This window comes from Leuciscus leuciscus (assembly GCF_965113295.1).
Source record: "Leuciscus leuciscus genome assembly, chromosome: 2".
NCBI lineage: Eukaryota > Metazoa > Chordata > Actinopteri > Cypriniformes > Leuciscidae > Leuciscus > Leuciscus leuciscus.
In genome coordinates this window covers 52747420-52763087 of record NC_138726.1, presented here as the reverse complement: position 1 = coordinate 52763087, position 15668 = coordinate 52747420, and the positions used below count along the sequence as shown (strand labels likewise).

Here is a 15668-nt window from a genome sequence, read left to right as displayed (position 1 = left end):
AGAGAGGGAGGGAGAGAGAGAGAGAGAGAATGAGAGAGAGGGGGAGAGAGAGAGAGAGAGGGGGAAAGTAATGCTGGGGAAGATAGTTATGAGTATTATTCTAAGATATTATGATTAGCTCATAGCATGCTAAGCGGTAGTTTTGAAGGTCACTGCACTGAAGTGGTTTTGAATGGAAAAATATATTCAAAAGTATTACTATAAATGATATACATAGAAGCTATTTTAGCCTGTGACAAAAGCTATGCTTTTTTTGTACATTGTATTGCATTACATCTCTCTTTAGAGATTTTCAGATTCAGTCCAGTTCAGTCCACATTGAAAATCTGCTATTCAAAACATTTTAACCTTGAAAACAAAACAGTAGAATTTTTAAACATTTTAAACAAAGAAACGCAAGATGTAAAGATTGATGGTCAGATTATCTTGATTCCACTGAAGCACTAAATTAGTGTGACAGCATTAGAGTTACAAATGCAACTAAAACAATAACTAAAACCCTGGTGCTCAAAAAACATTTCTTATTATTATCAAGGTTGAAAACATTTTAATATTAAGAGAACAAAGAAATGGGAGGGATCTGGCAACAAGAGACGGAGACGGAGACAACGAAACAGAAAGAAAGGGATTTTACCATTCTGGGCCAAAGTTAAGTGTTTCAGCAGTCATATTCTTCCTTCCTTCTCGGAGGTGAAAGTCTACAAACAAAAAAACCTGAACATGAGCATACAACCAACTCAAATATGTTGCAAGCACACTTCTCGTCATCAGTACACACAGATTATTTTATTAAATTGATTGCAGTGTGCATTGACATACTCCAGATTAACATTTGAGAGCAGTAGCACCGGTGCCACTAAGTTCTACAGATGGTAGCGCCAGAACCTGATTTGGCAGCGCTGGCGGGATTTTTTTGCATTAATAAGTGTAGTAAGTAATAATATTACATGTTTATTTCTTTGAAATGCACATTTGACAGTAAAGCACTGAGCTTGAGTTGAGATGCACATAAAATTAACTTTTTATTAACGACAGTAACATTTAAAAAACTAATTTTATTAAGGAAAATTTTAATTTAAATTTTTGGTCATCACATTAAAAATAACATTTAAATTGGATAATATTTAGAGCTTTGAAGTGCTGGAAAAAGTGAGAAGCAGATGAAAGTCCTTTCACTCTCGAAAGGATGTATGAACCCTGAAATAATTTTTTTTTTTTTACTATTTCTGCCACAATACCATGGTTACAGTTAGCCGTACTACATTAAATGCATTGTGAATGTTGGTGATTTGTGAAAAGCCTACTAGAACGTGTTCGCTCATGGCACTATGTTTCTCTGGGTTTCCACGTCAGCACTGTTTGAACTCATATCTATGGTTTATCACAAGAGAATTCTGCACTGAATTTGAATGCTTCCCACTATATCTCGCAGCGCTGTGTAGTAACAATATCGAGATCTGCCAGCGAGTAAACCTGTTCTGAGAGCGTTCTGCGCAGTCTAATATTGGTCCGACTTAGAAGTGCGGTTTCACTCCACTTTAGTTTCGTTTGCCGTGTGATGTTTTTATATGCAACAGATTAGTAGGGCAATACAAAATTGTCGCAACGGCTAGAAAAAAGGTTGCAGTCTGGAGCCCTGATAATGCACACACAACTGCAAAACATATGTGTGTGTGTATATATATATATATATATATATATATATATGTATATGTGTGTGTGTGTGTGTGTGTGTGTGTGTGTGTGTGTGCGTATATATATATATATATATATATATATGTATGTGTGTGTGTGTGTGTGTGTGTGTGTGTGTGTGTGTGTGTGTGTGTGTGTGTGTGTGTGTGTGTGTGTGTGTGTGTGTGTGTGTGTGTGTGTAAACACAGCCGTTCATATGTTATTCTTACCCTGTCCAGGGGAGTGGCGCAGGCAAGACTAGGCTGGACCAGGTCTGGTTGAGAGGGCTGAAAGGTGTGTGTGTGTGTGTGTTTCAGAGTAGCTAACTTAAAGAGAGAGGAGGGTTATAGCTGCCTTATTCAGGATGTGTGTGCAAGAGAGTAGAAATACAAAAGGTCAGAGATGGTAAGAGCTCTCGTTCACAGCCGATGAAAACAAACAAATAAAAACAACTGGAGAACCAAAACAGTGAACAAAAACCCTCTAAAATTAGTAATACCTGTAGGACTGCAAAAACTGCAGGGCTTTGATACTGACGTCTAAAGTCGATTGACTGCAGGGAACAAACAAAAGACTAACAAACAAAATAAAGAGACTAATTTGTTGATAATACAGCTGCCAGAAGCAGTTATGACCACAATAAGCTTCTCTCTTTCTCTATCTGTGTGTGTCTTTCTGACTCTTCCTGGTGTACTGGCAATGCTGTGTGGACCAGGTCCCAGCTGGTGACCCTCTCCTCACGCCGACAATCCCTCTCCCTCCTTTACCTGCAGGAGAAACAGACAACTTTTCAATATTGTGGACTAAATGCAAGTACAATAACCGAAGCTAGGAAGCTACAAGATATTGAAAAAAATGTGAAATGTGACCCTGAATCACAAAACTAGTCATAAGTCGCACGGGTATATTGTGGCAATAGCCAACAATACATTGTATGGGTCAAAATTATCGATTTTTCTTTTATGCCAAAAACATTAGGATATTAAGTAAAGATCATGTTCCATGATGATGAAGATATTTTGTAAATTTCCTACCGTAAATATATAAAAACATTTATTTTTGTGAGTGAATGCAGCACAATCGCGAACATAAATGTATGTATCAACTTTAAAGGCGATTTTCTCAATGTTTCGATTTTTTTGCACCCTCAGATTCCAGATTTTCAAATAGTTGTATCTCAGCCAAATATTGTCCTATCCTAACAAACCATACATCAGTGGAAAGCGTATTTATTCAACTTCCATGTGATGTTTGAATCTAAATTTCAAAAAAATTGACCCCATGTGACTGGTTTTGTAGTCCAGGGTGATGTGGTGTATGTGTATGTGGTGGATGTGGTGTTCAAAAAGGTGTATGTGATATTTGCTAATGCTTTAAGTGTGTAAAATAAATTTAAATGATATATAAATATATAAAAAACTGAAAATGATAACCATCATATGGTTCATATTATTTTAGTGAGAAGAAAGCATCCCTACAACTTCTGAAAGAGAACAGCTGTTTTACAGTAAAATCACATAAAGTAGGCCAAGTAATTTTAACGCCAATGTAAACCTAACTACTACATTAGGTTAATTTAACAACAGACATTAAATAATAAGATGCAAAAATAAAACACTGCTTAGTCTTCACTGTATGAATTAAATATATACTGATCGAAAGTTGCAAAAGTTATTCAGTCAAGTGAAGTTATTCTCTTAGTCTTTTGTTGTTTGATTAACATTAAGCCTACAGACGGAAGCAGGTTTATTAGGCTGCTGTCACTTTAAGAGCTGCACAAACCAATATATTATTACATGCACGCTTTCTTTCTCAACTGATTAGTCAGCTTAAAGGGATAGTTCACCCAAAAATTAAAATTCTGTCATTAATTTTTTTTTTTTGCAGTTATCATAGGCCATTACGATACTTACATTTGCAACATTCGATCGTGCAAGCCCTAACTGAAGCCTTTAAAACAGAAATGTGGGAAGTACAGCTGTCTGTGTGTCTGTTAGTATCCTATCAATTTAAATGGATAGTTCACTTTGAAATAAATTTTTGGTATGTTTTAGCTTACCTCAAGGGCATCCAAGATGTAGGTGTCTTGGCCTAAGGTCACTGCATGGCCTAAGACACGAAACGAGCGGTTTGTGTGAGAAAACGAACAGTATTTATATCGTTTTTACGACTTATACACAGCCATGTCCGAGTGATCTGATCTGACGTGTACGCAGACTGGTACATAGATATTATATACACACTAGATGTTGCCTTAAAGACATTCGTTCCAATGAACTGCCGTAGACAAGGCGACATCTAGTGTGTATATATCTATGCACCAGTCTGCGCACACGTCAGATCAGATCACTTCGACATGGCTGCGTATAAGACGTAAAAACGATATAAATACTGTTCGTTTTCTCACACAAACCGCTCGTTTCGTGTCTTAGGCCATCAATGTGTACTTACGATGGGGAATTGTTTAATTTGGACGACGGGGAATTGTTTTAATTTGGACTCTGTGCTTGTGTTTTGAGACCGTGACCATCGACCTGCATTATATGACTGACAGACAAGAACGGTTTGACCTAAAAATATCAAAATTTAAACTACTGCGGAAAAAAAGACACCTACATCTTGGATGTCCTTGAGGTAAGCTAAAACATACCAAACATTAATTTCAAAGTGAACTATCCCTTTAAAGGCCAAGCGTGCATAAAAATAATCTTTCTCCTTTTAAGAATATTCTTCAAGATATTGTCTTTAAGAAACGTGACCACAAACAAACCTAAATAGACCTGCCTTAGTGGAAACATGGTGTTATCTTAAAAAAACTGTTCATTTGTGGCAAAGTTCCCCTCAAGTTTTCCAAAAGGCCTATATTTTGGAAAGGGCAAGTGCAGCTAGATTTAAGCTAAAACCTTTCTCGATTATTGACATCTGCACAGCACAACTAGAAGAGTTTGTGCAATCAGAAAAACACGGAGATGGAAAAGAAACATTTAATTTGCACCCACAGATGTCATAGCAACAGAAATATCCAAGCAACAGAACAAACCGGTGAGAATAAATAGTATTCACTGGGGGAGTTGGGTCTCTTAAACTACAACATGAGAATGCATGTCAGCCCAAGAACAACTAAAGACACCTGTAACTTAAACCTCAATTATAAATACATTAGTATGCCTGAGAGAGAGAGTGCTCATAATTCATTGGTGAACTACAATGTCATGAACAGCTGCCAAACAGCTGGCTCAAACAGGAGAGAAAATATGAATCAAAGTACAAAAAAACTGATTTAGCAATCCTTATATACACACACACACACACTAATAAAGACATGCAAATTAACAAATACATGTTTAACTTTTTAATTATAATTGATAAGGATATTAAAACACAAGTTTTACTAACTAGCCTAATATGGATGTTCATAGTAATTTCATGTGCACTAGTTTGTTGCAGGCTTGATTCAGTTTAAGTTCCTAAAAATAAAGTCAATTACATCTTGAATATAATTTGATTAACTTCATTTAATTTACATACCTTGGTAAAAAAAAATAATGCTTTAACACACTATTTACTAAAACTTTCTTTCGTATCCATGCTGATAAAACTGTCACACGATCAACTCAAAAATACATTAAGTTTCAGTTTCAGGTGTTTTTGTTTATCTAGATGGTTTTAATGTTAAGGTTTCAGATTGATCATATAACTATATATTATTATCAAGTTAAGCAAAGAGTTGTTGGTATTTAAATCGTTTTTTTGTTTGTTGATGTTGACATTGTTAGATATCGTGACAGATTTGTGACCTTTTATGAAATGCTAAAACAATGCTGTTCACTTTTTTTTTTTTTATTGTGATGCTTTCTTTCCCCAGAAAGAGTGTGAAAGTTTGACATATTGGATATATTTTCAGTTTTTAACTATATTTAAATCTAATTTAAATAGATTTCACACACTTAAAGCAGTATAATATCGCATATCGCGTTTTTTTATTCAATATCGTGCAGGCCTAACTTCTCTCCAACTAACCTATAAATCTCGACTCTATACGAATCTGACAGTTCTTGCTTCAACGAGTCAATAAGCGGCTGGTTCGTCAACCGCTCCGACGGATCAGTCCAGTTCGTGAACCAATCGCTTAGACCCGTTCCGTGAATCGGTTCAACTAAATCACTGAAAAGATCCGACTCAAAAGAAAGAGTCGTTCGCGAATGGGACATAACCAGAACCAACCAACTATTTTCCTCAATCCATTCAGATTTGACATGTCCTCACGCTCAACACAAACGTACGCCCAGAAAAGACGCCTATTTTCTCACAGACAAGATGTCGCTGTCCAATACCTACTCCGCTCAATGACACCGACCATATATAAGCAGATTGACGTCGTTTTTCTATCGATTGGAGGAGTTTAGAGGGGCGTCGCGTGCACAGGGGAGAGTGCACGCGGCGCCCCTCTAAACTCCACCCCGGTGCTTCCCTTGGCCTTCAACCCACGGCCACAGTTGCCTTTCCAAACATACAAAAGCCTCTCTACTTAAACCAGCACAATGTATTCCCCCTGAACCAAGCGCTGGCCTGTAATGCGCATTTGTGGTTGCACACACACTGACCATCCCCTTCCAAGTTTGCATAAAACTTAATGCAACACCCATCTGCCATTAAACGCTTCAGACATTCAAGGAGAGAGAGAGAGAGGCGCACAGTTGACACTGACCGTGTTTCTGGAGCTGTCGATGCGATTTTTACTGTCCAGTCGCCCCGTCGAACTCTACGATCTTCACTTTGGATGCATGTGCAGTTGTTTGTGTTCTGTGCTCCTCCTCGAGAATCGTGTTCCGTTTTTACAGTTTTTTGCTCTCTCTCTCCCTCTCCAATGGTCGTTGCGTGTTGATGTCTAGTACGCTCTTGTTGTTTGTGTTTTAGGGAAGATGGCCGTCCTACTCGGTCATACCACGTGACCGGAGTGTCGAGTTGCTCTCAGAGGCGCGTGAAGATAGCGACCCCTAACGGAAGACTTGAAATGCCTATCGGAAATGCATTGTCCATAATAAAAGTCACAATACTTAAATTATTAAAATTATCGGACCGAATCAATCAGTAAACAAACAAACAAACACACACACACACACACACACACACACACACACACACACACACACACACAATTAAGTAAATAAGCATACCTATACAAATATTGTATTACTATTAGCAGCTAAGTGCTAAAAATAATAATCAGTAGTAGTAGTAGTAAGGTTTATTCAACTATAATCCTGTCATTTTTCAGACAATAAAGTCTTACTTTTCAAGCTTTCATTGGATTATTTATCTTGTCTACTAACAATGGGCATTTTTGTCATTTTCAACGAAACGTCATGAACATGCCCATCACATAGACACAATTCATTGACATTTTCACCCTTTTATAAAAATAATTTATTCAAATAGATGTCTCGTATACCATAGATATCAAGCTCTTCACTTACACAAAATTTCAATCATTTACTCAACAAAGTTCTGGGTTTAATATTTAAGATGTCAGGAAAAGAGAGTCATAAACTAAGATAAAACGATATAAAAAAAAACCCCGAATAAATGGCATTTAAAAAATACTAATAAATAAAGGTATGGTAAAAGTTTTTTTGCTTTTATTTATTTATTTGAGCTTCGTATAAAAATGACCATAATGAATTAAATATATCACTAATAATACCATGATTGTTTAAAAACAAATAGTAATATTAATACCATATTTTTAAGGATCCTAGAGTACCAAATAAAGCACATGTTAATCATTCAGGGCCATGGTATATATTAAAATAACATGGTCATGGTTTATTAAAAATCGGAAGACAGATATAACGTTACAGCTGAAACGGAATATGACATAATCACTGTCTTTTATTTTGACAACTTCGTGCACAAGCTAGTGTTGGTTTTTCTTCCGCGAACATGGAGGCGGTTGTGTCAGATGTAGTGGCACCAGAAGATCTAAAGGTAAACCATTTTCTCTCCTTTAACGACTGTAAATCCAAAATGACATCGATTAAGGTTTTATGTGGCTAAATCATCGGTATATTCGGTTATAATCGGGTGTTTCGGTTGACGTTGACGCAGCTCTACTGTAACGTACCGCATCAAAACAACAACAATGAACATGACGTATGTTTTACTGATGTCTCCTCAACTCATTGTTAGCAAAGACTTTATACACAGTCTTAAAGGGACTTTGTTGTAAGTTATTGACTTATGTAAGAGTAGACCTACCATTATAAATCCTATGCTTTTAAGGGATAAAAACACCTATTTTATTAGTTTTGTGACTTTAATATTACACCTATCGTTACACCTAATATTTAAATGGAAACAGATGTTACTCTGCTTTAATTCACGATGTAGGTGAAAGTTTTTCTTAGTCTGTGTTTGTCGGCCAGGGGGGGGAGCACATGATCCTGACATCATCCCACTGATGCAACTGAGTCAATCTGATTCCCAAGATCCCAGTCATCCACTGATGGGACTTTTTTTTTTTGTCTTCCAGAGGTTTGAGAAGAAGTATAATGCAGAGCTGGTGAAAGGACCTGTTTCAAAGGAAACCACCTTTGAGTACGCCTGGTGTTTGATCAGAAGCAAGTACACAAATGACATTGTAAAAGGCATTCAGCTTTTGGAAGGTCAGTGCTTCGGCAAGTCCTAGTTTTTGGTTAAGGGATAGCCTAGTTCACCCAAAAATGAAAATTCTGTCATCATTTAACGTTACTCACACGCATGTCGTTCCAAACCTGTATGAGTTTCTTTCTTCTGTTGAACACCAAAGAAGATATTTTGAAGAATGTTGGTAATCAAACAGTGGATGGTATCCATTGATTTCAATAGTAGGATACTATGGAAGTCAATTGTTAGATTACCAACATTCTTCAAAATATCTTCTATTGTGTTCAACAAGAAGAAAGAAACTCATACAGGTTTGGAACGACATGAGAGTGAGTAAATGATGACAGAAGTTTAACTATCCCTTTAGTCTGGGCCTGCGTGAGCTCCAGAGGTAATGTTCTTGTTTTCAAATTCAGTAAAAAGTGATTCATTTTTCTTTCACCAGAACTGGTTCAAGCGAGTAAAAAAGATGATCAGAGAGATTTTCTCTTCTACCTCGCTGTTGCAAACTACAGACTCAAGGTGGGTTAGTATTTTCCCAGAAAAAATCTAATTTATTATCTGGGATGATGATGACGCCACTGCTAATAAATGTTTTTTTTTATATATATATATCACATATCTTTGTCATCTAATTAAATCAGTGTTTCTCAACTATGTTCCTGGAAGCCTATGACTTTACTGCATGATTTAAATTTAGTCACTTTATTGTCACATCATTGTATAAACGGTTCAATCAGAGTGCCAGATGAAGTAGCTGCTGTGCTAGATGGAAATCTCACGAAACCTGTCGAGTACGTCCTGCTCAAATCTACTCCAAAATCATGGGAAAAGCATATGTATATTGAATGCATTTCTTTTTAAAGAAGTCTTTTATTCTCATCAATGCTAAATTTATTTGATCAAAAATACAAATTAATACAAAAATATTATTAGAATATAAAATAACTTTTCTATTTTCATATATTTTGAAATGTAATTTATTCCTGTGATCAAAACTTAATTGTCAGCATCATTACTCCAGTCTTCAGAGTCACATGATCCTTCAGAAATCATTCTAATAATAAGGGAGATGTTCAGAAATGTTTCTTATTTCAGGGCCTCCAGAAACAGGTTTTGGAAGTACTTGGATAAATGTAATCTTTCTCCCTTTGTTTTGCTCTCTTTACCACCCTGCATCTATCTTTTCTTCTTCTCTCAGGAGTATGAGAAAGCACTGAAGTACATTCGTACTCTGCTGAAGACCGAACCAGGTAACAAACAGGCCCTGGAACTGGAGAAACTCATCAACGATGCGCTAAAAAAAGGTGAGATACAACGACAGACAAGAAAAACATCAGTCAATGGCCTTTATTAAAGGTATAGTGGAGGATCTTTCCGAATATTAGATAAGACCCGCCCTCTCCACTTTTTGAATAAGTTTGATTGATTCACCAGAATGATTGACAATTAGGAGGACCAATAGTATAGGTGATCCACCCAGAAGTAAAAAATCCTCCGCTATACCTTTAAATAGGATTTTGTGACATACACTACCATTCAAAGGTTTGCAGTCAGTAAAACTTTTTTAAAGGAATTAATGCATTTAACTTTGCAAGGATGCCCCTAAAAATATTACGCAGTGCAACTGATTTCAACATTAAAGCAGAAAACCAGCATATTAGAATCATGTGAATATTAGAGAAATGGCTGCTGAAAATTAAGCTTTGTCGATATGCCAAATATCGGCTGATTAACCGGTTGACCACTGATAACCAGTGTAACAGCAGGGATGGAGACGCACGTGTATATTGTCATACTTACAACCAGTGTTGGAGAAAGTTACCATTCAAAGTTATACATTACAATATTGCGTTACTCCCTAAAAAAAGTAACTAATTGCGTTACTTAGTTACTTTTTATTGAAAGTAATGGGTTACATTACATTTGCGTTACTTTTTCTCATCTGGCCTGGGCTTGCTTGTTTTTGGGGGTTTTTTATAACAAAAAAAAAGTTATATTTTTCCAAAATTAAAGGGCCTTTCACCAAAAGTGAAACGATTAAGCCTCAGGCTGAAGGAAATGCAAATTCACGCCTGTAGAGTAGAGGGCGCAACTCAAACAAACCTTCCAGCTGTGCTGCCGTTCTGGATTGCAGATTGTTTTTGCTTTTTAGTACGGTTGAGTTTGATCATCGAAGGTCAGCAGCAGCAAAGACATTAAAGCGAGATTAAATACATAAAGTATATTTGTGTTATTCAACATTGAATTATTGCAGGTTTGTGTAATATTCTGAGTTTACATTTCACTAATTTTATTAATTTTGAGGAATACTGAATCTGTTTTTGTGCAAGTGAGATGAGTAGATGCATGCTCTAGAACTACAGTAACCATCATGTTCACACACACACAACGCCTCTGCACTTACTCACGATTTCACTCAACATGAGGACAGAAAAGCTGTCAGTCAAATCAAATGTGAAAAAAAAAAGTAACTTGAGTTACCTATTTGAAAAAGTATCTCGTATTTTCTTACAAAATCAAAAGTAAAGAGTTACTTTACTAGTTACTTGAAAAAAGTAATCTGATTACATAACTCGAGTTACTTGTAATGCGTTACCCTCAACACTGCTTACGACAACCATGTATACATGAATATTCTGATATCTGTACATGTATAAACATAAATAAATGTAGACCTCCAGCAGAATTTGATGCACATGTAGACACACTCAATCTGTTGCATTAAAGATACAAGTGATTACAGCAACACCAAAGGCAGTAGTGAAGAAATCTCAGCAGAGAAGTGATCTCTCTCTTATTTCCCCGTTCTTTTCAGATGGCTTGGTTGGCATGGCGATTGTTGGCGGTATCGGATTAGGTGTGGCTGGATTGGCTGGTCTTATTGGTTTGGCAGTGTCCAAAGGTGCAAAGTCCTAATATGGAGTTCCCGAAAAGCGTACTTTGATTCCTTTCCTCTTCAGAAAAGAGACTCAATGATTTCATAAAATCATATAATCACATAAAACCATAAGGAAGCCTCGCCCCTTTTTTAATTTGTATTATTCTGCCATGTCTTTCATAATAAAGTAAAATTGCATATTTTACCTAGGTAAAAAAATTTTTTTTTGCTCCCCAGCTCTTTTTGGTATGTATGGAAATGTGGGGTTGGAATAAACTAAAAAAAAAGATGTTTTTTTTAATTTACTTTAACTATTTACTTACATTTTTTTTAATGCAGTTCAACTACAGATGTTTGCCAAAGATTTGCCGTTATGGATGAGATGTATTGTAATAGCATGCACCTTTGGGATTTTTTTTTTTTAATATATAACTGTATTTACACTATAGGTAATCAATATTTTGATAAACTTCAGTAATACCTCACATGTGTTAAAGAATTAAAATGTGTGCTTACTAAAGTGATCCGGTGTATTTGCATGCCTTGCACATTATTTGGCTGGTTTGATTTGGAAGTGTCATGCGTGACCAGGGTCAACCTTGTAATTCATTTTCTTACAAGTCTTCATGGTCAGCAAAGTTTATCACCCGTCAGTTTACATGTGCTTTCCACTGTGACAGTGTGTGTGTGTGTGTGTGTCTCTCTCTGTACGACTTCAATTTCTGCTCCTAGATTTCATACTGAAAAACAGAACTGCGTGATTAATCGTTAAAAGATCTCGGTCTCGATTCAAACACCCACACGATCCTATTTCTAAACGACACCGATTCACCTGTGTCTATTTAACCTTTGACAAGTACGATCTCATCGAACATTCAGATCTGCGTTCATGCTGCTGCCGAGCCCGAGAGCAGTTGTCATGTATAGGTATGAAACGGGTCTTTTTTAACCGTACAGTATCATTATTTCTGTCTCATTCAGTTTATCACAGAGGTACCGGGATAAATGCTTATTATAGATATAAAATCACGTTTGCAGGACATTTTAATGCATGGAAATTTCTATGGCTCTAAAATATTGAATTGCCTTATTTGCTCTTACTGAGTGCATTCTCTGTAAAAATCACTGGGAAAGTCTTGGATGTATTAGTCAAATGATTTGGGAATGGTGGTAAGGAAAAAAACTGATGCTTTAATTTCTGAAACTGCTGGTTAAATAGTCACTCACAAAGTCGTTGTCCTCCGTGCATCATTAGCTCAGAGACTCAGATGTGGGAGTATCTCCAACATTGATTTAAGTCAACAACTTTCAGACCTTGAAAGTAACAAATTCCCTGTAAAACATGTTTATTTAAGATAATAGCTGATAATAGCATCCAATTTAATGTTGGGTACAATTCGTCCTTCCCACATTATTCATCTCAGGGACTTACGCACGTGTTAAGACATCTCAGCTTTACAATGCTAGGGTTTATGGTTGCCATCAGTAACATCATTTTATAACACAGTATTGGGGTTACTAATTAACTGGTAAAGAAAATTAAGAAAATAACTCTTCTATTTGTCCGTCTGTGACTTGACATGTCTTAGCTTTATTGAAGTTTGAAAGAAAGAAAATAAAAACGAATGAACTGAAATGTCAAATTAACAAATTTTCACAAAGTCGATCTCACAAAGATCATTTAATCCCATTAAAGTCAATGTTAGTGTTGTACAATTTTAGTTGAGATTACATCTGACTGTTTTTTTTTCTTCTCTCATATTATGGTAAATGGAAAAACTTTTATTAAAGCATTTTTGTATTGCAGCAAATCCAAAAAATCTCAATCCAAGTACGATTGAAACGCTTAGGGTCATTTTCGAATCAGTCAAACAATACAGAGGCAAATGTTTTCCTAGTTATTTAAAAAGTATGAGTTTGAGTTCCCCCTATTGATGTCACGCAACACAATAAAGGAATCATAAAAAAGATTTACAACATCTTGGGTTCAGAGCTCAAACTTCATTTACTCATATCCTTGTTAACACGCTACAAATGTGCATTTACATGACACTTTCTCTGTATAAAATAGGCAAACAAATATCCCCACACACACACACACATCTTTTCCACTGACATGTTCCCACACAATTCAATCCTGCTTGTAGAAATCGGCCTTCCTGCTGAGTAAACAAACACATTTTTACCAGCTAATCTTGTCTGTCTTTGGTTTTATACGGCGCACAGGTGTCATTTAAAAGACACTTTCACGTGTCAATTGCACAATTTCATTTAACACAGTAAACTTGGCAGGGATCATTGATCTCTGATAGAGCACCATGTCAGAGTTGAATTAAAGCTAGTTTGCCGTGTACAGGTGTGTTAGAAGGGTCTGAACTGAACGATAGATCGATCTGAAGGAGGATAGATCTCTAGGACCATGATTCAGCATCCCTGCTAGAAGTCTGCTTTCTGACAGAACTCCTTCTATGGTCCCCATAAACGTCCAGTTATCACAAGCGTCCTTTAGGTGATGTGAAAACTATTGTGTCTGTTAAAAGAGCAATTAAAGTTAAGTTATAGCCATAGTCAAGCAAGCTATTCATAAACCTGACCTTTAAAACCTATAGAACAATCACTCAAGCGCTTCAACACAGCGGCAGCACCTATAGTCTAACTTTGGTCTTCACCATTTTCATGTTACATGTGAAAGAGTTAAACACTGATTATTGATACATTGACTATGTACAGTATGTATGTATTATGTGTGTATATACCCTATGGTATATACACATACTCACCGGCCACTTTATTGTTAGCGGGTTGGACCAAAAGGTTTCCTTCAGAATCAGAACAGTTTGAGGCATAGATTCGACAAGGTGCTGGAAACATTCCTCAGAGACTTTGGTCCATATTGACATGATAAAAAAAAATGTTGATTTAGATTTATTGGCCAATGTATCGTTATCAGCTTTCAAATATAAAGAATTATCAGTTATCGGTGTCAGCCAAAATGTTCGTATTGGTACATCCCTAATAAATAGTTGGCGCGCGTCTCACTGGCTCATCTGTGACCATGACAGCAAGTCTTTGTGCTGTATCGAGAGCTATGGTTAATGTTGGCATATCTCCACGTAGGAAAAACCACATCCAACTGTTGACGCAAGAGGAATCTGTCTGAAAGGGATGTCCAGGTGCTTATCCTGGTTGTATTAAAAAAACATAAAACCACAGCTGCCTAACTCACTGCAGAATTAAATGTGCACCTCGACTCTCCTGTTTGGTCTGGAGCTCCAATATTCATGGTCGGGCTGCTATAGCCAAACCTTTGGTCACTCATGCCAATGCCAAATGCCCGTTTCATTGGTGCCAACAGTGCAAATCTTGGGTTGTGGACAATATTAATGAGTCTCTGATGAGTCCACCTTCACCGTCTTTCCAAAATCCGTGGGACTACGGTGTGGGGAAACCCCAAAGATGGGTATCATAGCATTCCCTACTGTTCTTGATGGGTGCGTCACTGCCAAAAAAGGTAAAAAGCTTTAACTGGGGCAGTACACTAAGGTACAAAAGCGAAAATGTACACATCTTTGTACCTTATTTACCCCTAAATGGTAGTACTTTAAAAGTACATATTAGTTCCTCAAGTGTACATATTAGTACTTTAAATGTACATATTAGTTCATTTTAGCTTTTGTACCTTAGGGTACTGCCCAGCTTTGTACCTTTTTTTTAACCATTCAATAATGTTTCACCTGGGGGTGGGGAGGCATGTATCAGCATGATAGTGCACAAACACACACACACTGATGAACATGAAAGGAAAGTTGAACATTTCCCATGTCCTGCAGTGTCACCAGATCTAAATATTTTTGAGTCACGTTAGAGTACTTTGGAAGAGCAAGTCAGACATATTTTTCCTCCACCAGCATCACATTGTGACCTGTCCACTGCTCTGGAAGAAGAAAGGATCAGAATCCCTCCGGACACTGTGAAGGACTTGTTTCTGCCATTTTATGCTGATAAATATACAAATTTATGCTGTATTGGCTGCAAAAGGAGGCCCTAATAAATTATTGTGGTCTAAATCCAGCATATTGTTAATTTGGATGGATGGATGGATGGATGGATGGATGGATGGATGGATGGATGGAGAATTCACAGATAGATAGATCCTTTCATAATACAGAATTTACAAAACCATGTATTGCAACATTCTTATTTCCTTTTAGGAATTGATTTGGAAATAGGTATGTTAACCTTCCAAGATACGGTTTGCCATTTTGCCTATTTTCAGCAATATCTTAGTCTCAAATCAATAAAATAAGTTAATCACTTATAGGTCTTCGTACAGCAAGACCTTACAATCAATAGTCTTCATGTTCTTCGGAGAGATTTCACAATAATCTGGATACTTATTGTCAAATCTGAACGTTTTGTTTATTGCAACATGAACTGTCATATTTTGTTAAAATTATCTTTTTTTTTT

The 15668-nt window shown here is 36.6% G+C and overlaps 1 protein-coding gene and 1 long non-coding RNA gene across 2 annotated transcripts; one reads left to right on the top strand and one right to left on the bottom strand.

The window, feature by feature from the left end:
- Positions 1-633: 633 nt before the first annotated feature.
- LOC309492358 lies at positions 634-6626 on the bottom strand. The gene is made up of 3 exons (XR_014203520.1): positions 6383-6626; positions 1905-2441; positions 634-698 (listed from the first exon to the last, which is right to left on the bottom strand). It is a non-coding gene; the product is annotated as an uncharacterized lncRNA (long non-coding RNA).
- Positions 6627-7581: 955 nt separating this feature from the next.
- On the top strand, positions 7582-11724 carry LOC309482617 (mitochondrial fission 1 protein-like). The gene is made up of 5 exons (XM_082148072.1): positions 7582-7662; positions 8207-8339; positions 8765-8841; positions 9521-9626; positions 11138-11724. The coding sequence occupies exons 1-5, from the start codon at positions 7618-7620 to the stop codon at positions 11236-11238; spliced, it is 462 nt and encodes a 153-aa protein (XP_082004198.1). The 5' UTR covers positions 7582-7617; the 3' UTR covers positions 11239-11724.
- Positions 11725-15668: the final 3944 nt, after the last annotated feature.